This window comes from Tripterygium wilfordii, chromosome 1 (genome assembly GCF_013401445.1).
Source record: "Tripterygium wilfordii isolate XIE 37 chromosome 1, ASM1340144v1, whole genome shotgun sequence".
Lineage (NCBI taxonomy): Eukaryota > Viridiplantae > Streptophyta > Magnoliopsida > Celastrales > Celastraceae > Tripterygium > Tripterygium wilfordii.
The window spans coordinates 8,513,631-8,538,683 of NC_052232.1; the positions used below are offsets into that span (position 1 = coordinate 8,513,631).

The 25,053-nt window shown below is 35.5% G+C and overlaps 3 protein-coding genes across 4 annotated transcripts; 2 read left to right on the top strand and 1 right to left on the bottom strand.

Moving 5' to 3' along the window:
• The first annotated feature begins 1,277 nt into the window (after window positions 1-1,277).
• On the top strand, window positions 1,278-2,196 carry LOC120003923. Its single transcript, XM_038853084.1, has one exon. The coding sequence runs from the start codon at window positions 1,316-1,318 to the stop codon at window positions 2,015-2,017; it is 702 nt and encodes a 233-aa protein (XP_038709012.1). The 5' UTR covers window positions 1,278-1,315; the 3' UTR covers window positions 2,018-2,196.
• A 1,961-nt stretch (window positions 2,197-4,157) lies between these two features.
• On the top strand, window positions 4,158-7,851 carry LOC120011043 ((S)-2-hydroxy-acid oxidase GLO1-like). Of its 2 annotated transcripts, XM_038862098.1 has the most exons (12): window positions 4,158-4,313; window positions 4,818-4,976; window positions 5,134-5,258; window positions 5,360-5,406; window positions 5,565-5,642; window positions 6,160-6,284; window positions 6,494-6,560; window positions 6,653-6,715; window positions 6,811-6,880; window positions 7,036-7,136; window positions 7,231-7,335; window positions 7,449-7,634. In XM_038862098.1, exons 2-12 carry the CDS (start codon window positions 4,840-4,842, stop codon window positions 7,632-7,634), a joined length of 1,104 nt encoding a protein of 367 aa, XP_038718026.1. In that variant the 5' UTR covers window positions 4,158-4,313; window positions 4,818-4,839. The 2 variants fall into 2 exon arrangements, with proteins under 2 accessions (XP_038718026.1, XP_038718089.1); XM_038862161.1 differs by lacking the exon at window positions 4,158-4,313 and having other exon boundaries at window positions 7,449-7,851.
• Window positions 7,852-14,907: 7,056 nt separating this feature from the next.
• Window positions 14,908-16,979, bottom strand: LOC119995140 (9-cis-epoxycarotenoid dioxygenase NCED2, chloroplastic-like). Its single transcript, XM_038841542.1, has one exon. It carries the CDS (start codon window positions 16,896-16,898, stop codon window positions 15,132-15,134), a length of 1,767 nt encoding a protein of 588 aa, XP_038697470.1. The 5' UTR covers window positions 16,899-16,979; the 3' UTR covers window positions 14,908-15,131.
• Window positions 16,980-25,053: the final 8,074 nt, after the last annotated feature.

Consider the following 25,053-nt stretch of genomic DNA (forward strand, 5'->3'; position numbering starts at 1 on the left):
TCGTGGAACAGACTGATTGGCTGCCCGAATTTAAAGAATTGTTTAACTATTCGTTAGAAATGTTGGACTAGAGAATTCTCGTTTATCAAAAAAATGTATATTGTTCCGTAAAGACAAACTCAACCACATATATATATATATATATCAAACACATATTGCACCAGAAAATCATTCAAAGTCACAAAGAGATGGCACCAAAATCTGCTTTTAATCCACGAATCAAGGCTTGTGTTCTGCGAAGAACAAATTATATATATATATATATAAACACAAAAACACACGCAACTCTGCCTTGTCTTGCTGTGATCTTTTGAGTGTTCCTTTCGTTACTACAAAGCCTCTATTACTCAAACTTGATTAGTGGATTAATTAACTTATAATGACACAAGAAATAGAGACTATGTAACTTTTATACATACATACATACATACTATATATATATATATATATATATATATATATATATATATATATATATATAGTTGTTCTCCAAAATATACATATTTTTGTAGGGGTTACAAGTCGAGCACCGGAAATAATGCAGAGTGAATTCTAAGCACACGTAAGCAATATTACAAAATCATCAACATGATTAATCATTATTATAACTATGATAAATGTGACTACACTTCATTTGTCTATTTATATATACACAGAACAGATATATATATATGTAATAATATGTTCATATCTCGCACAAGTTGTGATCAACTTCTTGTATATATGTATACGTGGCATCTTCACGAGTGAAGTTGTTCCCAACATTACGAACTCCGTTTTAGTATGTGGGGTGGGTAACGCCACGGTGGATAAGTATCAATGAGCCCTAAATCATGGTTTATATATTAGACCAAGAAGAGTCTAGAAACCCATCAAAAATAGCCACATATACAATATGTGCTGTCATCTTATGGTGGTGTGGCATTCTAATTAATCATACCATGATTCAATATTCAATATTTATTTATTTGAGAAATATCAATCACACAAATAGAAGTGATAAAGATCCCAATCATCCTAGTGACTGACATGTCAATCTCTCATTCAATCACTAAATTTTGTGGATCCCCTACACTTACATCAATTAAAAGATAATATGAATTATTGGGAAGACTGTGATCCCATTTATTGAAATCCCGAGCATTTTTTATCACACAAATGAGTAAGAAGGGCCAAGGGCATAGTGGTAATTGTACATTTTCAATCATTTGGCATCCTATTTACCCCTATATAAAGCCCCTCCATATTTTTTTCACTTCACCTAGCACTTCCCCTAAGCACACATCTTCTCAAGAACCCAAAAAACCTCTCTCAAATGTTTCTCCAAAACATGACCAAAATGCCACAAGACCCGAAGCAAGATTACTATTATCCAATAAAAACCCAAAAAGGAATTCGATTCATTATTGGGTTCCTTTTGCCTATTTTTGTCTATGTATCTATCTCTTACACATTCAAACTCTCTCCTTCAAATTTGTTCAACAACACCAAGTTCTGGTTCTTCATCTCCAACACTCTACTCCTCATCATCGCTGCTGATTACAACTCATTCTCTGAAAACAAAAAAGATGATGTCTATGAAGAGTATGTTAGGAGGAGGACTAGCCATTGCCAACCCAGAAGCAATATTATTTCTCCATCTCTTGTTCCAAGCTATAGTACTACTATTAGCAAAGAAGATGTGGAAGAAGTGGCAGAAATCAAGGAGGTAATTATTACGTCTGAAAATACACAATTAGGCGTTGAAGAAAAAAATAAGATTGAAGGCGAGAGATCATATAGACGTAGTAAGTCAGAGAGGGTGAAAAGGGTAAGTTTTGATGAGAGTAAGAATGTTATTGTAAGAAGTTCGTCTGCAGAAAAGCTTGATGAATTACCAAGCAAGGAGGAGGAGGTGGTGGAAGAAGAAGAAGGAAATGAATTTTCTAACATGTCAAATGAAGAGTTAAATAGGAGGTGTGAAGACTTCATTCAAAGACAGATTCGGCTTCAACGAGGACAAAATTTTGAAATTTAAAAGGTGGGATTGTATCCATTTTTTTTCTTCCCCTTTCCTTGTATCTTGTCTTTTACTGTGATAATTTCGTAGAGATTGTAAAAATTATATGGATATTTGCACTGTAGACATGAAGAGCTAGAGACTATAGAGTAGTCTTTCTTAAACAATTCCTTTTGTCGTTCATATTATAATATAATGTCGGCCATTATTGTTGATATATATATATATATGTATGTAGTTAGTTTAATCTTGAATTCATAATCATATTTTGCTTTTGAGAAACATCAATCAAATCGTCCAAATCTCAATGTCATTCACAGAGGCTCTAAATCTAGCCAAAACTTTCTTGTTAGAGTGAAAATGATGGAATATTTTCATTCATGTTCCGTTTGACAGAGTTAATTTGCTATCAAAATAAGTTAGGTTATAAGTTGTGAAATGAGTTCTCGGGTGTTTGACGAAACTTATAGCATATGCTAACTTATAAGCTCTAAAAAAAAGTCTATTTAAATTTAATTTAAAAGATGAAATAAATTTTTTTATAATATTATATATAATATTATCTTAATAAAAAAGAAGAAAAAAATGAAAAAAACAAACATTTAAAGCTTATGTTTTTAGAGCTTATTAGAACTTATAAGCTAGCTTATGTGGGGTGTTTGACAAAGCTTATTTTGAAGCTGATAAGCTAGCTTATAAACTTCAAAATAATCTTTGCCAAACATGTTACTAGTAATCTGGATTCGAGTCTCCATTTTTTGTATTGTAATCTGTAGAGGTCTTAATTAGTTAAAAAAAATGATAAATACCAGAACAACTATGAATAAAAAAGCAATTGTTGCAAGAATAATGCTTGAAACCCCTAAAAGATCCTCATTTAATGTGGAGTGTTGCATGTGAAGTGGGTCCTATATGTGTGTTTTTAATCAATTACTATTTTAATGCCACATAGATTTGAGAGACTTTTAAGGGTCATATTTTGGGGGTATCTAGCATTGTCCTTATTGCAAGGCATGTTAAGACTAGTAAAAATCCCGCATCTAAGTTAACCCAACAAATGTTGTTTATAAGGATACTATCACTTTTGCTCCATCAACAAGGCTTTTTTTTCCTTGGGACTAAGTACCAAAATGTGATTGTCTGAGAAGAACAAAGTTATGTGATCCTGATATATCTACGGGAATCGATAAACTCAAAGTAGAAATTATCACATTGATGTGAGTGGGATGAGATTTCTGACAAGGCACCATGAACTCCTTAAGATAATCATTGAGATTATTGAATACAAAGGGCTTAATTTGTAAATTACATTTGTTATCGGGCCGGGTTGTATTAAGTATTAACCATATCAAGGCTTTTTCATAGTTGGTAACGTAATTGGGCTAGGCTTGTTATGTTTATCATGGGCTCCTTTATAAAATGTTTATGGGCCCATATAAAATAAAATCCCACTAAACTTGGTGGGCCGCATTTTTTTCCAAATCCAAACTAAAGTTAGGACCACCTAGCACGGTCGTGAACCCTGGGATGCTGGGCTCACTGGCCTCCGGCCCACTATATCTCTACATTCAGCCCAAATTTTTTTTAAATTTTTTTTTGAGCAAATCTAAATCCAATTAATATTATAAATAATAAGGAAAAATAAATTGAAAATTCTTTGGTAACTGCCCACATGTTTGGAAAATATGGTTTCGGGCAAGACAAGAATTCCTAATGCAATGTATTTTGACTGCTTACAAATCTTATGTTCTTATCCATCAATTGGGTTTTCAGATTTTAAGTAAATTTTAATAGCCCAATAAATCATATGTTTTAGAAAACTTCGTGTGGACTGTAGAGTAATTTGATGTAAAAACTTTTTTTAAAAAAAATATGGAAAAAGAAAATAATAAAAATAATAAAAGACATATGAAAATTAACTATTTAAGGAGTGATATAGTCAACAAGATGTGGTTCGGTTGATAATCGATTGATTTAGACATATTTATAGAAAGTAGATTCGATTTGAATAAAAAACATATATTTATGAACGATATTTTAAAATTAAAATTTTTTTATCTTAATACCCTTCACGAAAAAATCTCAAATTTCCATGAAACAAATTTACTGAGCTTGAAAATCCAATCCACACCCACCTGCTCTATATTTTATATTTTTATTTTGTCCTCATTTGATCCCACCGTTTTTGTCTTCTCTCATCACAAAACATTTGTATTTGAGAGCTCTCTCTCTGAACATTATTTCCAACCACTCTTTTAGAGCTTCGTTAGTGTTTTACGATTCAATCTCTGCAACTTCTTGTAGTAATCTGCCAGTAAGTGTTTGATGCATACTTTATTATGTTAGTTTGCTAAATTTCAATCCGTGTCTTCTCCGCTGGATTTCATTATTGATTTATTTCACTTTCTTCAATCGGGTCTATGTGTTTCTGTTCGTAGTGATAGCTTTTTCGTGTATATTTCAGTATTTGTATACTGGGTTTTGATTGAATGCAAGGTATTTGTGAATATGTAAGAGGGTTTAGTCAAAACTTAATTGAAAACTCTGTTTCAGAATTTCGAGATTTAGGAATTCATGGTATATATCCAATACTTTGGAGTGTTTCTATGATGGATTTCGACTTGACAAAAAAGTTGTGAAGCTTGAAATTGCACTGCACCCTCTGCGGTTTGATTGATTTTGCTATAGGTTTGATCAGATGTTATGAGTAATTTGTCTTTAATAGTGTTCATATGTAATGAACATCGCATAAGGGTCAAGGGTTGTGAACTTGTGATTGATTCAATCTGAACTTTTATTGTGTATGTTCTGGTAAAAGGTGCAAGTAATCAATCGGAAAAATGGAGATAACCAATGTTACTGAGTATCAAGCGATTGCAAAACAGAAATTGCCAAAGATGGTCTATGACTACTATGCATCAGGTGCGGAGGATGAATGGACCCTTAAGGAGAACAGGAATGCCTTCTCTAGAATTCTGTAAGTGTTGATTGCAGGTTGGATCGGTTATTGGATGATTCCTTTGTGCATTGTATAGCATCCTTTAACAAGTTTTTGAGTATACTGTACTTTTGTCGACTTTGAGTTTATTGTTTGGAATCTATGATGAATAGTGATTTATTTTCATCAAAAATAGGTTTCGACCACGAATCCTTATTGATGTGAGCAAGATTGACCTGACTACAACTGTCTTGGGCTTCAAGATTTCCATGCCAATCATGATTGCCCCGACAGCGATGCAAAAGATGGCTCACCCTGAAGGTACATGCCGTGGCTTTCATATATTGTGCTCATTTCATGAAATTGATTGAGTTGTTTGTTTTGACTACGCACTTACATGATTGGATGTGTGATTTATGCAGGCGAGTATGCAACGGCACGAGCAGCTTCTGCAGCTGGCACAATTATGGTTTCACTTTCATTCTTATAATTTTTTTACACTTTCTTTAATCTGAATATGCAGCCAGTGAATCGATATTATCCCAGTTGTTCCCTTCACTGTAATGTAATTGGAACAGTAATTAAATTTCTTCCTCATTCAACCTATATGCACTGTTTGTTTCCCAGACATTATCCTCGTGGTCTACTTCTAGCGTCGAGGAGGTTGCTTCAACTGGACCTGGCATTCGCTTTTTCCAACTCTATGTGAGTTTGAGATGTTAATTTTGATATCGAGTACTTTTTTTTGTCCTCGAGAATTTTAATATGATTGCTTACATTTGAAGATGGCAGTGATTGTGCATAAACTTGATGATTCACAACTAGTTGTGTATTGTGAATCCTAATAATATGCAGATTTCTACTGATGCATATAATTTCTTGTGCATTTGAGAATAGCACCATGAAATCAGTAGGAAGAATTGAGAAAATTTTCTCTGCCTTCGCCTTTTCTTTCTATTGATCATGATGGATTCTTTGTCCAATTCTTTTTGGAGGCTTGGAAGTTTGCATTCCAATAAAGAAATGACAATATGCGTAGTCTTCATAAAAGAAAGAACCCTGTCTATTATTACAGTATTTCTATTCTAAATTTTCTTCTTACCCTCAAGATCCCGAACTTCATCTCTACAAGTGCTTTCTGAATAGTTTATTACCATATCATCTGTTGAGACCAACGTACATCTATCAATTTCTAATCAATGATTCTGCTGCTGATTTTTAGGTGTACAAAGACAGAAAGGTGGTCGAACAGCTTGTGAGAAGAGCTGAGAGGGCTGGTTTCAAAGCAATTGCCCTCACTGTAGATACACCAAGGCTCGGTCGCAGGGAGGCTGATATTAAGAACAGGTGAAACATTGGTCCACATAATGATTGACGATAGTACTAAAACCTAAAAGAAATCATTCCTTGGGAATATAGATTTCAGTCATCTCACTACTTGGATGATTTAGTTTTTAATCTTTCACTGAGATTTGTGGCAAATAGGCAAATCTAATGCAAATTTCATTTTCAACTTTCATCAGAAGTATGTGATTCCTTGCTTAATTTCTTCACAGATTTACTCTGCCACCATCTTTGACTTTAAAAAATTTTGAGGACTTAGATCTTGGCACGATGGATAAGGTGAGTAAACTGTTTTGCTGAATATATATTTTCAGTATGATAGCTAGTCTGCCATGTAGCATTTTTGTTTTTGATGATTTCGAGTATTGCAGACCGATGACTCTGGACTTGCATCATACGTCGCTGGCCAAACTGACCAATCACTTAGCTGGAAGGTAATATCTGCTCTATTTATTACATAGTCTATGTATGTTCACTGATATTCGCAGCAGTAACTGTTTGATTCACTTTCTTTGTGGCATTTGTGAAGGATGTGAAGTGGCTCCAGACAATCACCAAACTTCCAATTCTGGTGAAGGGTGTACTTACTGCTGAGGATGGTAAGCAAATGATCTCAAAAGAAAGGAGAGCTCTTTCCGTGTTTCGACCTTTTTATCCATTTATAGTCGTATTCTAGGGATGAGGATTTTGTATTTTGCTGTTGTTTTAATTTGTGTTTTTGTAATAAAATACATTATTTGTTCTAAATATGCAGCTAGACTAGCTGTACAATATGGAGCTGCAGGAATCATTGTATCGAATCATGGAGCTCGCCAGCTTGATTATGTCCCTGCAACTATTATGGCTCTGGAAGAGGTATAATAATTATTTTACTTAGATTTCCGATTATTCTTCCCAAAAATTTTCTCTTAGCATTCTGCACTAGGAATTTAACTGATCTAATCAACAGGTTGTAAAAGCCGCACAAGGCAGAGTTCCGGTTTTTCTTGATGGTGGAGTTCGGCGTGGAACAGACGTCTTCAAAGCATTGGCTCTTGGTGCATCTGGAATATTTGTAAGTACACAAATGAAAGTTGCCCAACGTTCTGTTCCAACGGCTCTTGGTTGGTATGTGAATATGTGATTGTAAATATATAATCATTGAATCCATCCTATTTTGCATTACAGATTGGAAGGCCAGTGGTGTTCTCATTGGCAGCTGAAGGTGAAGCAGGAGTCCGTAAAGTCCTTCAGATGCTTAGAGACGAATTTGAGCTCACAATGGCACTCACTGGTTGCCGCTCGCTCAAGGAGATAACCCGTGATCACATTACGACTGATTGGGACCATCCTCGTGCTGTATCCAGGTTGTGAACCCTATTGCAGCTATTCCTATTCTTATTGGCTTTGCATTGAAACTGCCTATGGAAGCTTTTAAGAGCCCGCACTTATGCTGTTAAAACATATATAAACCAAACTCATATTGAATGGACTGATGCATGGAATAATTTAAGCCTGTGTAGTGAAAGGTACATTATTTGGCCACACCTGGTCTCTTTGCATATTCTGCTCCTGAGCATAGGTTTCGTTATGGATGTTGGTCAGGGTGTCCCAGCATTGAAGTCCTGATTTTAATTCCTGTAATGAAATGGAAAGCAAATCTAAACCATTAACTGCAATTGATTGACGAACCTCGAGTAGCTCAGTTGACGAGCTGAAAACGAGCTGGGTCGTATGTAATCTTGAACTCCTAGTTCGAGCCCCATCTCCTTTGTTTATAATAAATAAATAAATAAACTGCAATTGACTGCAAGTACATTCGGGTCCTTTTCTGGATCCATTCGATGTGGGCTCGATAGTGATTTAGTCTATGTGGGCTCCGAAATCGCACAAAGAGTAAGTTTGATTGGTTGAATTGTCTGTTGGCTGGGATGGGCTGCGCAGAGTATGTGTTAAGGGCTACATAAAATTCTCAAAGTACAAGGTAAATAAGGCCTTTTTTAGGAGTCCGGGGTACTTGCGGGCAGTGTTCCGTCACACTACCCAGTTTGTTTTTAGATTCAAGAAATAACATGGGTCCCACACTCTTGAACATATCAGACTATCCAGTCTGTTTTTAGATTTAGGAAATAACACGAGTCCCACACTCTTAATAAAGATGAAGTCTTTCCTTGACTATTTGATATTATCGTTCATGGGGTGTCATGCTAGGATCAAATGCCTTGATCCTAATATCCTAAAATCCATGGACGTTAGCTTGAGCGTGGTTGGAATATACCGTGGGAGTTGAGAGTTATCCTCTCTTAGCTTTTTATTCGTAGCACGGCTTTCAGGAAGCTGTATTGGATAGACTTGGCATGAGTCATTTTTCTCATCCAACAAATATATATATACACACATACGTGGTCACATAATTGGTCGACAACACATAATTCGAATTTAATTATGAATGTACACACGTCTTGATCTCCAAGAATATGGTGGTGATCATGTCGCAGATATAGCAGCAATACGTATATATATACACATACGTGGTCATATAATTGCCAGCTTACTTCACTACACGCGTGCAATAGCTTCTTCTAGTATGTCGGAGAAGTTGCAAAGTAGTTGTGCTGACGATTATTTGAGGACAATGGTATTATTACATTGCCAGCCATTTAAAGATATTTCCACAACATACATTAGGAGGTTATAATATGTAGTGAAATGGATAATATATATATATTGAGCACCGATCAGTAGCACTAGCTTTTGAATACGTAACACTTTTCTGCCCCCCATAAGCTAATTTACTAACAATTTCTTTTTAATTTGGTGATCATTGGAGCTAAATTAAGTCCTCCAGTAGATCAAGACATTCAAAAATCACTATGAAAAATTCATCTTCATGGGACATGTTGTCAAGATTAATATCACATATTGGATTAATTAGAATAATCAATCAAGTGCTTAAGTAAAGTCATTGCATATCTTACACAAATGACGCGTTTTCTGGGCCTAAGAATTATTGTCGACAGTACAAGAAAAACAAATCCATGCGAACCTATTGTTAAGTCCCACATCGGTTGGTATACCCAACCAAGAGTGGTTTATAAACTCAATCCCACTCCCTTACATCCAATTAGGCATTTTCCCTAGTTTGGTGGGTTTGGGCCTTGGCCCACTTGTTAGCTAGGGAGAAACAAAGCCGTGTTGGCCCGATGTATCCACGGAAACCGGACAATCCAAAGCGGACAATATAATTGATGTGTATAGGAGTGTGGATTTACAACGCCCAGAAATTAATATTCTTAATTCTTATCTCCCGCGTTGGAAGCACTACAATAACACATAACAAAAGCGTTTCATTATTATCCATATTTTTACAAAAAATTTAGTAGTGAAAGGTTCGGCCATTTTAGTTGGATATACATATTATTGAATATATTAACGGCTTTGACCGACCACGGATTTAATTATGTCATTATAACCAACTAACTTGGTCCAACATCAATGTCCACTGATAAAAGGACATAAAACGGTTATAAATAACAAGATTAATTAAGGTTTGTTGCTGCTTTATCTTTTACAACACAATGGGAACTAATTTATTGGTATTTGTTTATCCAATCAAATTAAGTGGTGGAACCAAGAGTGTCCACTCTCCCACCTCCATAGTCAAAACTACTACAAATTAAGGATTACTTTTCAATTATTAAAGGAGTTTGAGGGTTCATTAGGAGACACTAACCTCGTTATGAGTGTTTATGAGCATTTGGGAGAGGTTAAGGGGCCCTGTAATAGAAATCATTATAGTTTACGAGTAGTTAAAACTGAAGTGATTTCTATTGCAGTTGTGCTCGTCCGCGATTGGGAGAGAGTTTGTACGTATAATTAGCCTATTAGGAGGTTTACATCATTGAGTTTGTCATTCTACATAGATTTCAGGACACTCGATTCCCACCTTGATTGAGAGAGAGCTACAAGACTGGAAGCAAGTGTGTACATATTCTCATATATATATAGGTCACACTCTTAATTTTTTAGACCGACTTGACCGTCCGTCGGATTCTATTTGATTGCACTCCCTCTCAGTCCGGTCTTAAAACTTCTAACGATTCTCTTCTTTGAAGTGTTGAGGATTTCAAAGTTACAGACGATCATACGTCGTTAAAATTGACTTGTCAACAATTATAGAAACAACTCATACAATGTGGTTTGGAACGATTAACTGGTATTTCGGCGGGTTTTCAGGGCCTGAAGAAACCTGCCCTAACAATGACGGCAGTTGTCGGAATAAACATCAATTTACCGCACGCGTACCTTTGACTAGGTAAGAATTCCCTTTGACTGTTAGGGTTCTAGAATCTAGTTTGTTAATTGTCACTTGGACATCACGTGAACTTCATGTGGATGACATTAATCAGCACATTAATTGACCTGTCATATTAATTAGTTAATTTCCAAATTGAAAACACTAAAAAATTAAATTGACTTAATTTCCCTAACAGTTGAGAATCCCTAAAAGTAATTAAGAACACTCTTGGTTGATTCCGCTATCCATTCCAAATTTCGCAACTTGTTTTTTTTAAATCAGATATATTAATAAAGAAGGCTTTATGCAAGCCTAAGCAAGAAAAGGCCAGGGAATCCCCAAGGCAAACAACAGTAGTGAACGTCACTAATATAGACATAGATCTTCCACTACGACTCATACTCTAAATAAGCAACATGCAGACCCGTGTAAGCCCCCTTCAAAACTTAGCCCAAAGGAACCATGTTATGCAAACCATGCTGTCATCATTTCGCTCCTGTCGACACCACTCTTGGCCAAAAAGTCCGCAACCCCATTAGCCTCTCTCCACGTGTGAATGAATTCGACATTAGCAAGAGTCTCAACAATATTAATTATGGCATTGAAGTCTTGATCCAGCTTCCATGGAGAGGGAGAACATTTTAAATTTCGCAACTTGTTGATGTTCGACTTGACAATGTGTCGTTGGTTGATATAGTAAACTTGACCGCGATAATTCTTAACGCAAGCTAGAGATTGGGAGTTCAAATCTCGTGACTATTTTCATTATCGTAATTTGTTAGATGGGTCGTCGCTCAACCCAACATGTATGAATGTCACCCTACGTTATCTTTTTTAACTGGGCCTTAGCCCAGATCTCAACTGATCTATGGGATTGCGGAGTCTTTCATGTGATCCGGATTTATTAGTCAATTGTTTGGTTGACAACCAGATGAGGTTCCATGTTTTATTCCATGTTTTAAAAAACCAGAAAGACAGACAAAACCTAGTTGTTTTCATTAATAATCAAATCTAACCTTCTGGAAATTTTTGAGAATGGCAAGTAGGGGTTTGGAGATCAATTAATGTGGTTATATATCTGGACCAAAATTAATGACAAATGTGGAATTGTTTGTCTTTTATTTTGGTGCCAAGCAGACAATGGAACAATGTGTGGTCGGCTATTGTCCTTCATATATGACAAACCATTTAATCTCAATCCCTTCAACTCTCAATTCTTTAATTTATTTCTAATAATATTATGCATGTCGGAGGCTCACATACATGAAAGAAGAAAACACATTAAAATCCCCCTCGCTACATGTCCTGCTCTTAAGACATAATTATTGGAGGTAATTAACTATTTTTTTTTTTGTGACGAGGGAATCCACCAAAAGCACAGCTCATCGATCTTCACCCCAAAGGTAAATTTATGGGTCACATGCAATATCCACAAATTACATGAGTCAATTGAGTCTTAGACAGAAACTCAATGCGGAAAAACACTAAATTGCGCCAGAATGAATATTTGAATTTACGATCTCCCGCTTACATACACTAAGACGTTCAAATAGCTAATTTACCCACTTGAACGAACGATATTTTTTTTTTGTTGTGATCCAGTTTTTGTGGTAATTAACGCTTCATCGTGATACATGTTTTTGTGGTGGAGCAGCAGATATTATTGTTCGGTGTCGTTTTCTCAGAAGAGCGATACACATTGGCCTACTCCCAATGCTTGCCTGCTTGAAACTAATAGTAGCCTACTTGGTTATAAATTAATCATTCGATTCAAATTAAAACTCTTCATAAAATTATATTTATATGTGCGATTTGAGTTTACATTGGCTAAAAACCACCTATAATTTTTTTTTTTTTAAAAAACACTCTCATAAATAATGCATGCCTTATAATGAGGATAAATATCATAGCTACATGGCCATACTTGGATGCGCCTCATCGATCATTTTTTTTTAATATAGTTCGGTATTTTCATTCAATATAAATATATATAGTTCGGTATTCTAAATTAATTAGGTAGGTTTCATTTTCATGCATATAAATATGTTGGGTTTTTTTTTTTGTGCTTAGTGATAGTCTAGTTGGTGAATATCTTTAGGGTCAAATCGTATGAATTCAAGAGGTATTGAGTTTTATTCCCATTAGGAGTAATACCCTTCTGGCCACCCGTTGAGTTTTTACCCTACTTATCATGTTGTCAAATTTCTATGCATACGGGTCTGAAGCCTCGAATTTAGACTCATATTGAATATCCAAATGACAAACTTGTTTAGTGTCATTTTCAGTTAAAAAAATCGTAAGTATCAAAGTATGTGTATATATATATTGAGTTGTTCTTCCTTCCTCATAAATTCTTGGTGATTTAATTAGGATAGTTTCCAAGAAAAAAAAGAGAGACGATAGTTTCCAAGAATAATTAAAGGTGCGAATTGAATCTATATGGAATAATAATGAGTGGGGCACTCACTGTTTTTCTCATAGAGAAAACGTGTAATTAAAGTCGGTGGAAAAACATGAAAAATGGACATCCTTGTCTTGTAAAAAGTAAGGAAAGACTATTGTTTGCTTTTGGAAGTCAATTTTACAAAGTGATTTCTTTTTTAAAATTTGGAGAAAAACCTACGATTGAAAGTCAAGTGGGGATTTTTTTTTGTTGCTCCCCCCACTCAATGCTAGTCAATACTCAATACTTTGCTTTTCTATCTAAAAGTTGTAATTGCCATAGCTTTTTACAAGAGTTGTGGCCAATATTGTTTCTCCGGCAAAATATGAAACATTAATTTCTTATTATTCCGGGTTCTAATATTAATTTGAGTAGTGTGGCATGCATGTAGGGCTCACCAATCACCATTTTCCGACATGTCTTATTTGTCATGTGACTCATATTTTGCGATAAATATGTTACTCCTTAAGGGGAAACTCCTCATTATATTGCAATTAATGCTATTAATTTGATTACCATTGTGTGAAACACAAGGATTGGGATATGCACATGCCTCGTTTGGGTTCTCAAATTTATTACTTGATCTATTAATTATTGATGTATACCAAAAAATTGGAGCTTGAGGGCTACAATCATCCCCAAAGTAATGTTAAGATCATGATTTTTTTTTGTTGTTGCAAATGACATTTTAGGGTTAATAATTAGAATTTAATGTTTAGGGTTTTAGGTGAATCTCAACGACGGATCATTGACTGAGATGGTGAACTTGATCGCAGTTATTCTTAGAGCAAGCGATCGACATGTTGTGAGTTCAAGTTCCATGAGAGTTTCATTCCATATTGCAATTTGCGAGATGGGTTTTTGCTCAGCTCAGCTTGTGTCAATGTCCCCATGCATTATCTTCCTGCATTGAGTTTCGGCTCAAGTCTTAACTAGTTCATGGGGGGTTGTAGGGTCTTTCACGTGACCCGGAGTTTATTAGTCAATTATTCGATTGGCAGTTGGGTGGGTTCTATGAAAAAGTTTAGGTGAAAATTTTTTGTAAGTGCGTACATGTCTGATAATTCGAGTTTAGATTTATATTAGATGTACAAATTTAAAATTTATGTGGAGTCACATGTTCTATAACTAAAAAAAAAGGTTTTTGGAGAAAAAACGTACTCCATAGTCCATTTACCATTGACGTGTATGGTAAGGGAGAAATTGGGCGAAATTTTCGTCAATGTATCTGTCTGTACACACCAATGTCAGTCCAATTACCTTGCATATGACGTGGCCTGCTAAAACTCCAGTGATGCAACCGGCGCTTATTCATCACCGGCAGAGCGCACTTACCGGGTTTGAGTGTTTTTGATTGGTTGCTGTGGTGCTCCCTGAACCGTTGTTGGGTCTTTTCGTTGTCGCCAAGATTTTTTTTTTTTTTTTTTTGTAATTATTTTGTTTAAACATGGAAGTAGGAACCACAATCTCGATCCCTTTTAATCGGAAAATCAGGATTTGAAAATAATCCTTTGAAGATATTGTCAGAAATATATGATAGCATTATTAACTTTCATTTTCTTCCTCAAAATAATGCCAAAAGGTACGGTTTGTGTTCATTTAGACATTAGCCTTCTTAAGTGCCTAGATAATTTAAGAGTCAAAAGAAAATATACATGATTTTGACATCTACATTTGACTTAAAATTTAAAACACATTATCATCATTGACCCTGTAATGTGTTTACCCCAATTATTTACCCAAATCAATTCTGACTCCACAATGACTTAAAAATATTTAAAGTGTTTGTTTTCTATTTTATGTTTATTTTTTTTATTTTAATGAACTGATGAGCCGAGGTTTGGATCGAGCCCAACTATCATAAAATGTCACACTGAGTTGGAGATCTCTCAAATATATATATATATATATAAAAGAAGCAGAAACAGAAACTGTCCAAGAGCTACAAACTGGTTCCTTTTTAAAAAATTAGAAATCAAGGCAGTAGCGATCCACCTAACAAAAAAGAAAAAAAAAGATGATGTGGGTCTTTATTTTAATGCCCAGGAGAATCCGGGGACCTATCCTCAGGGCTCTCTCAGGTAATTTCTCCTCACTTGGGCAGTTACTTCTACTTTTTAACCACTCTTTACTATGCTTGATTCGCCAAGTCTTTGGCATCTATAAACGTGCCGTGAAAACCGTAAGGCACCCTTGAAGGTAATTTCACCAAAGCTTCTAACTGTAAATTCACGGCGTTTACTATCTGGAGCTCCGATTTCCATGTCTTCTCATCATGGACAAACACAAGGATGTAACCATCGTCTTCTTCTTCACTATTTGGGTCTCGCGGCAAGAAAAAAGGCTCGCCACCGTACCTCCGATCGCCGTAGAAATACTTCTTTACCTCTCCGGTTGAAAGATCCACTTTCGCAAATCCCGATACCTTGGGCCAAGGCTCAGCAATGGCAAGGTAAGCGAATCGGGTTTTTCGACCCAACAGGTTCCGGTTCACCATACCCGCCTCCAGGTTTACTTGCTCCGAATCGGAAATTATCGGACGGCGGGTGGATAATCCGGTTTTCAAATTCAACCGGATTTCGGATAGTACACTCTGTAGACATTCTTCGGATTCGTTGAAGATTGAATCCGGCGGAGTCATGCAAGAGCCTATCACTACTACCTCGTCCGATTCCGGCTCCTCCCATGCGTTCCACAAATGGAAACAAAACGTGTCCGGCGACTCAATCCATATCATATCATTAGCATCGGTGGCGTTCTTTCTCAGAATCCCAAACCGAGACTTCTTGTTATCGTCATATATGACTGGAGAGCCACCACTGATCATTTCTTGAAGCTTGAACACCACTTGCTGGTCTGGAATCACAACGAAATTCTCTGTAATTGCGAAGTCGTGCATCATCGTTGGAACAGGAAGGGGAATTTCAACATCAGGTGATTTTTCACCATTAGAAGAAAACTTGAAGAATTTTAAATACGGCTTGTGAACAACATCGTAGCTCAACGCGAAGAGCTCTTTTGATACAGGATCGACCTTCGGGTGTGCGATCATTGTAGATTTTAATTGATCATCGAAATCGTATCGGCAAACAGTTTCAAGATCACCTGATTCAGTGATTCGGACTTGATAAGGAAGATCGTCCTCGGACATAGCGAGTAATCGGCCATTGAAATAGACCAAGCCAGCGTTCGCGGCGCCAATGCCTTTCTTGTGATCCACTAGCCCGCACAGTCCTCTGGCGTAGAAGAGAAGAAGACGAGCAATTCCGCTGTGACCGTGTAGTTCGCCGATCGCTTTTGGAAAAATCGGGCGACCTAACGCTCTCTCTTGTTTGAGTCTCTGCGTTTCGGTTAGGCGGCAAGCGTAACTTGCCGAGCCGTTATCAATAGAAACAGCGTGGATCATACCGTCACCGTCAAACAAATGGTGACCGGCTACCGGCTCAAATAACGGATTCGCACCGTTACGAAGATAAACTCCATTGATACATTCGGGGATTTCACCGGTAACTGGGAGTTGGTGCCGCACTGGCTGTTCCGGCACCGGAGAAAAATTCCCAGCAATTTGAATTTTAGGATCAGCGGTTTTGGGGAGCGGATGTTGTCGCTCGCGAGATACCAACGCGCCCTCCGCCATGTCTAGAGCACCGGCAGCCGCTCTCTGGAGTAGATTCCAGTGCGGTAGGCTGGTTTTGGTGTCCTCTTTGGGAATTAATGGGTTTGAGAAGGTTGGTTTGGGGAAATGAAGTACTGAAGGAGAGTGTAGAGCGCAGTGGATAACATTGGCTTTACTGGTGGGCTTCTTCTTCTTCAAAGATATGGACTTCAACGAGAAGCCGAAATCTTTGGCCCAAGTATGGGAGTAGTTTGGTTGTAGTGCTGCTGTAGAAGAAGCCATGAAGGCAGGGAGCTAGCGAGAGCTTGTTTTGTTGGCTTGGTTTTTTCAGTATTCAAGAGAGGAAGAGGAGGAGGAAGACGGAAGGAGGGAGTTTGGGGGAGAGAGGGAGAGTGGTGATGTGGTATAAATAGGGGGAAGAGTTGAATAAAAGGTAGTGGGTGCCTCACCTCAGACATGCAAAGGAAGACCACGTGGTTGATTTGTGGAAAGGCCACTTGGGGACCCCAAACGAATTAGCATTGATCAATATTGTAAATTTGTTAGGACGAACAAAATATATTGAGGAATGTGTTTTACTGATGTGATTAGGTATTTTATTGATATGGTTGGATCAACAAAATATATTGATAGAATGATGTAAATAACTTGATTTTTAGTGTAATAGAGATATAATACAATATTAATTTTTAGTATGGGTTAAATGGGGTCAAGTGTTGGAGTTAACATGGAGGCCAATCAGGTCTCAATTCTACATGTTTGACCCAACAAAATAAAACCATTAAAATTACATTGTTGTGCCCACTTTTTTTTATCCATGGCGGATCAAAATTAACAAAAACCACACCATGTCCAATTAAAATGACATCACTCCTCCAAGTTTACTAACAAAGAATTTGGTTATCCCACAGACAAATGTTGGAGAGAGAGAAAGTGGAGGATGATATTAGAGACCAATTAGAGTGTGAGAAAGGTGAATAGTGAAAAAAATTTTAAAAATGAGAAACAAACACCGCGTTCTTCCCTATAGTATGCTTTCATAAAGCACGAAATCTTGGTCATAGCCCACTTCCCCAACAAGCACAATCTTATGCGGCGGTTCCCGCGTTTTTTTTAAAAAAAAACCACGAATGTGTTGTTAACGGGTTTGCAAGTCAAACGATATATTAAACTTATTGCAAGTGATCGTTTGAGTTAATGACTTTGCAATAACCTAATTGTTTATCTATTCGGACTTAAGAGTGTGATACCCGAGGTCGGGAATTAGAACCAATCGATTGGAATATTTCTTTGTGGAGTCCTAATTCCATAGGCTTGTTCCACTTCAAGGCCCCTACTCGGCTACTTGCATGGGCTTAGACTTAGTCTCACATATAGCCAATATGGCGTGGGTTGTTTTGATAGCCCGAGATTTATGTCCACTCAACTATTTAACCAACATGTTAGACTGAGCGATTCTTCGATTAACCTAAAGAAAAACAGACCCCAACCACTCCTCATACGCACACTTCTCTCTCACGGCAGTGAGACAATAATAATTTTTAAAAAGTGGCTTCTTCTCTATCAACATCCACGACCCCATTTTTTTGCGACTAGCACATTCCAAACCCAATTAAATTATTTTATCTAATCGCGGAAAATATTATTATATTTCTTAATTTCTTTGGCTAACAATCTCAGTATTATTAAATAACATTTGGTCCACAATCCTAGTATCCAAATCCGTTGACCAATAGATCGCATAAGCACCTCGTTAGTTCTTCTTTGGAAAATTCAAATTCTAGGCCAAGAAAATATTGGTCTCTCAAAAAATGGAGGATATTGATGCATGCCGTGAATACGAAGTTGGCTAATTTTTGAACGTTCCTAAAGCTTCTTTTTTTGCGGTCCATGAATACTACTATCGCGACACATTGTCGGGGGACAACAGATTTAGAAACCACGAAGACGATGTATAACCTCTAAACGTTTATCTACTTTTCAACTTATAATTTCATTTATGAGAATCACGAGTAGCTCAGATGACATTTATGTGTGTGATATCTCATCGAAGTCTCGAATTCGAGCCTCCCCCAGCTCCTTCCCCTGTAATAAAAAAAACCCTTATAATTTCATTTATGAGGAAAGCTTGCTATTTTCTTTTGTTATTAGGTGTGCTTTAATGAGAATATTATGAGAAGATATGCATTAAAAGAGGAGGAATTAATTAATTAATATTTCAACAAGTGAAAAATTGATATTAAAATCCAGTTGTAGCTATATATATATATATATATATATATATATGGAATATCATAAATATCTTATTCATTCCTTTGTTGAGGGGGCAAGTGAAAGTTAGGTGTCTTTATTATAAACAGCATTGCATTCACATCTGTTTATATTGTCATGTATTGAGAGCAAATCTCTTGTACAAAGATTCTCTCTCTTTTAAACCAAAAAAAATCTCTCATTCTTTATATCTCTGTCTCTCTCTCTCTATCAATTTGTTAGTTAATGATAAGAAACTAATGATATCCAATCCTGATTGAGCGTCAATGACTTTGCATATGCAAATTTAAAGTATGGATCATTTTCTAAAAGTGTTGAAAAGTGAAATGATATGTGGGACTCAAAGAACAACAAAGATTCATTGATATGCATTTTTAAATCTGCATAGAAGAAGAATTTCTGTGTATATATATAGGAATTCTCTTATGCGGACACCCGTAATTTATATTAACTTACGTACCTTTTTTAAGGGTGTAGATGAGTGAAATAACAAGTAGGAACCATTGTTTTGGGTTTCATATGTTCCAAATCAATGATAAGATTGAGATGCGTAAGTTAATATGACTTACCAGTGTCCGCGTAAGAGAATTTTTGTATATTATATATATATGTTATATATTTGATTATTATGTAAAAGCTTGATAAACCAAGCTAGTGTCATGGCTGACTCTACATCAACAGCAAGTGCGGATTTTATTAATTATTTATCGTATTAATTATAGTACTAATTAAAATTAACTGAAGAGATGCATGCCCTTGCTGTCTTGCCTAAAAAAGATTAGCTTATTTCAGGAAATACATTCAACAAACTGGTCCAACTCCAATCCTTTTGCCCATTAATGTTTTATAAGATTTCACAAAACTTTTATCATTTAATTTTCGGGACTTCTTGAAAATATACTAGGAGATGAATTAATGGTTATTATTCTTTTTTCAGTACCTTTAGTAGTTATATACCTAGCTATCATGTTCCTTATATTATTTACAAACGATATTCAAGCTCTTATTTGCAATATCAACTGTGGCTTGTGTTTTGTTTTGTACAATACATATATATAGTGGTTTCCCGTTCATTTTTCTCATAGAATCATACAACCGGCTTCAAATTTTTCGGACAAAGGTTCGTAATCCTCGAATGATGATTCACACGTCCATAAGATAATAAATAAATATAAATATATACATACGCGCGTACATACGCACACATATATATATACCTAGCTATAGCTAGTGTGGCTTTCGGCGATAATAAAAAGCATATCGTAGCCTAACTTCAACGTATAGTGGAGCACCTTCATTCCATTATTTAGATTTTACCACTAATAAATCAGTTAATAGCGATCCCTTTGTTTTCAATCGTGACACATTGTTATCATCAACTAATTTGACCGTCGAAACTTTCTCGACCGGCACTTCACTAGTGTCAAATTTCATCGTCTAGTGTGACCTGATCCATATATGTAGATATCCTGTTGTTTGTACTTTGTAGTGAAAGATGGTGGAGGGCTTGAAATCATTGATGGTGCGTCTTTCACATGATGTAACAATATATATAATTATAACTTGTGACATGTAATAGTTAATTAGGGCCATTTCATGCTGTTGTAATTAATTACTTACAAATGCATTAGTAATTAATGAACATGTTAATATGTATTGTGTGTAAAATTTGAAGTAGTCATCCCTCAGTGTTGTTTGGTGTTTATTTTTTTTGTTATTCTTGGATCTTGGTGTCTACTTTCTTTAGTTTCGATTTGTAATTTCCTCTAAAGTTATCGCGACGCTAGGTGTAACTTTGTTTTCATGGAATGAATTGTTAAAGCTTCTACTTTTTTTTTCCAAAAAAACTCGAAGTGGTTATAATTAATTTTCCTACAAAAGCTGTTTTTTTAGTGCCTTTTACTGCCAATGCAAGTTGCACTCAATTGGCCTCGCACTATGTGAAGTATAAACTGATCGCCGACTGATCAATTCCAACGCAAGAGAAGCACACTTGAGCTGCTGGCGTAGCGACAAAGATAGAGTTTATTTTCTTAATGATCAGGATTCGAATCTCATAAATGTTAGAATTACGTATTAGGGCAGGACATGTGTATTATGCACAGGTTCTATGATTGGTGCATCATTTTGGTGTATGAAAAATTTTTACAAAAATTAAATGCGTAATGTAATATTTAGCGAAACAAATTCAATGATATTTTTTTGTTCGAAACAAAAGTTAAATTATCGCGCTTGAGCATGACAATTCTAGACCGTCGGATATAAACTCAAAACATTTGATATTTTGATCTCGATAAATTCGATTTTTGTTTCAAACAAAATATATTTTGGTTTCGTTATGTTAAATATTACACATTTATAATTTTTTCAAAATTTTTGATGCATCATTGCATTATGCATATATATGGAAAGTGAAACATGTATTTGAGAAACACAAAACATGGGTCCGCACCAATATGAATTGACGGACTGCGCAAGGGTGTTTGTGAGTGTGGTATTCATAGTGTGTTGCCCACAACAAAGCACTACTAGCCAGACATGTTAAATCACACAATCCAACTTGTAGTGACGTTTCGTTCTTAGGGGGCCATTTATATAGGGGGATCGATATTCTCAAAGTGTGTGACAATGACAAACCACCAAGTTGCTTCACAAACTTGGTTTGAATAATGGTTATATATATAAATTCTACGTCCTATGTAGACGTAAAATACGCATAACCTTTTGAAGGTGTGGATGAGTTAAATGATAAGTAAAACTCACTATTTTAGGACCCACATGTTTCAAATCAACAGTGAGATTGAGGTGCATAAGTTAATATAACTTGTGAGTTTCCACATATAAGAGAAGCTTTGTATGCACTTCTACACCATAATTAATGTAAATAATTAGGGCACATTTTGGTTTATTCGATCAACATTAATTACAACCTTCTTTCCACACATATATATGTAGAGGAATTCTCACATAAAGGTTTAATGTAAGGGTGTAAAATAAGAGTCTACATTTACACCATTGATTTGAAACATGTGGAATCCGAAGCAATGGACTCCACTTGTCATCTCATTCATCCACACCATTAAAATGTAACCCCTATTTTACACCTTTACATTAGACTCTTATGTGAGAAATCCTCTATATATGTATATATATAGATATGTATGTACGTATGTGAATGTATGTATGAAATGAAACTTAAGTGATTAAGGGTGATCTCACATGGTTAGCACTGAATTATGTTTAGTTTAATTGGCAACATTATGGGGCCACCGTTTGTTTATATATATACTTAAAAAGAAAGAGATATTTTGTTGATTACAATTATTGAAGCACATGAACTATATACATATATGATCTATGCACTGAAGACTTAGTTGTTAATCATAGTGGCAGTAGTTCATCAGTAATTGACAAAGTCAGAATCGGTTGGTAATCATGATTAATGTTGTTATGTTAGAGCTAATACAACTGCCGCTAAGAAAAAGCAACAGAATCCATTGATCACATCTTTTCTGCATTGCATGGGCTCTTTACGATCGAGTATGGTGTAGAACACTCAAGGCAACCCGTATGATCCTCGGTCAGTATCTGTCTATATGCCCCAGGTCTGTATTCATTTGGCTCTATATATTTCAATATACACGAAGCTTTATCGCAAAAAAAGAAGAAGAAGAAAAGCAACAGAAACTCAGAAAGTATATGATCCTCGACAGCATCACATGTTTGGCAGTTAGATACAGTTAGTTTCAATCCCTCCAATAATGTATGTATATAAGCATGTTATATTTATATACCCTCCATTATGTTGTTCTATCAATATCAAAATATTCAAAACCCTAATTATTTGCTTCACAATTATTACATATCGAGTCTTATTAGTTGTCAAATCACAGACGAATCTTGGACTTAAAAAACAAATATAATAAAATCAGGTGTGTGTATATATATATATATACTAGTTGCATGTCCGCGCTTCGCGCGGTACATATTTTAATTGAAAAATAGAGATGTGTAAAAGTTTTTCGATACTTTGTTAACATGAAAAACAGTAGAGCTTTAATTGTAGAAAATAGAGATGATTGTGAGATGAAGATAAAATATGTACAATACTTGTTTTTTAATTTGCTAAGAATTTTTTTTTCTAATAGGGTGTAAGAAATTTGATACATAAGGAATAAGTATGCTAAGAGTTTATCAATTTTTATTTGCGTCGCTAGTATCTACAAAGTGTTATAGGTCACCAAAGACATGTTTATGAGACAATATTGTATGGTTAGTACAACAATCTCTACAAAGTGACATTTAATATCGAGAAGTACAATGTAGCATAAGTAGTATTTTTGAAATGATATTTTTGGAATAAAATTATTAATATTTTTAGAATAAGATTTTTGAATTTATATTTTTGAAATGTTATGTATGACTGGTAGATTTATGCCTATAATCACTTTGACCTTCAACAACTCATTGAATTCTACCGTGCTTTCCTGTCACCACTTACATGTTCCAATACCAAATGGGCTGAATTTACTTACACATTAGAACAATATAGCATGAGAAAAGCCTCTCATGTTATGTATGTTGCAATCCAAACAGACTATTAAACCTGACCAAACTCTAAACATGCACAATACATCAACTAAATACTATAAAAACACACAAAATACATCAAAAACACACTAAATGATAAAAACACACAAAAAATCCCACAAAATGATGGTAATTAATGCCAAAAACACACAAAATGTTTTCAAACTAAATACTACAAATGAATTTCATTAATTGAGTAATATCAAAAGACTCTCATAATTAGCAATACATGACCTTTGAGAAACCAAAACAACATCAAACCACTCCTATGAAACATTAAATTCCCATACAATTCAATATAATTTTAAAATTATTTGAATACTATTAACTGTATGAGTGTGGTTGTGGGTCTTAAAGTGTATGAATGTGGTTGTGGGTATTAAAGTTTTGCAATATATTTATGTGTGTGGTTGTGGGTCTTAAAGTTTTCTAATATATTTTAAATTTTCTTTTGTCTATGTAGGCTTTTTTGTAAAGACGTCCACGTGGCACTATGAATTAAGGAGAAGCCTTGTGGATCCTCAGTTATATATATATAGATTGATACACACACACGGTGTAACATGACATGATCCATTCTTAATTAGTGGTGCATTGTTGAATTATGAAGACTCATTGAGTAGCTACTCATTATGCACCTCACGTGTGGCACGTGCATGGCAAATAAATTGGCTTATACTCCCACGTGGACACATGGTTGCACATATATGTGCAATCACATTTTTTATGAACATATATTGATTTTAATGTTTATTAATTTAGTCTTCAACTTATTCAAAATCCTAAATAGTGGCTAATACCAAAAACAAAGAAAGGATGCCTACGGAGAGCTGAGCCCACTCTAAATTTAGGTCGCAAACTCAGGTCGCTCCACGCTGGTGACAGAAACGATCGAACTTAAGCATATGCGAGAAATAACGCCGAAACTGCTAGGTGTGGGAGTTGAACTTGCGACCTCCCGTATTTGTTAGGAGTTACCAAAATCAACTTCGCCATCCCAACTAAATGAACAAAATGACAGAGTTTGGGTTTCTTATTATTCTTTACATACATTTAAGGTTTTATTTTTCATGTACTAAACTATGTAGATTAGGAATTTAATTATCAGCTCAATAGGATCAAACTTACATAATGTGCCCTGCTCAAAATGGTTTACCTATGCAACAAATTTCCATATGGACATCAAAAATTCTTTAACCTATTGAACATATTTTGATGTAGATGTGTATACAAATTCCAAATGCAGGTAAGATATCATATCTAGCAGTAAAGTTTATTGGACGAGAAAAAGAAACTGGTTATTTAATTCTTTTTGGACGGTGTGTTGTGGAGAATGTGGCTTGCACGGTTCAAACAAAAAGAAAAAAGAAAAGTTCGATCGATCTTTTTGACTAGAAAGGTTAGCTATCTAGTCAGGTAAGATACATACCAAAACCAAATCTAGATTCAGGTATGCTATGGTTGTAATTAACCCTAACCTAACCATAACCCTAGTTTATTAATCAAAGCTTACTTTACTAATTTTAAATTAAAAGAGCTCTCCCTAGTTAGTGAAGCGATTAATGTTTGTTAAATG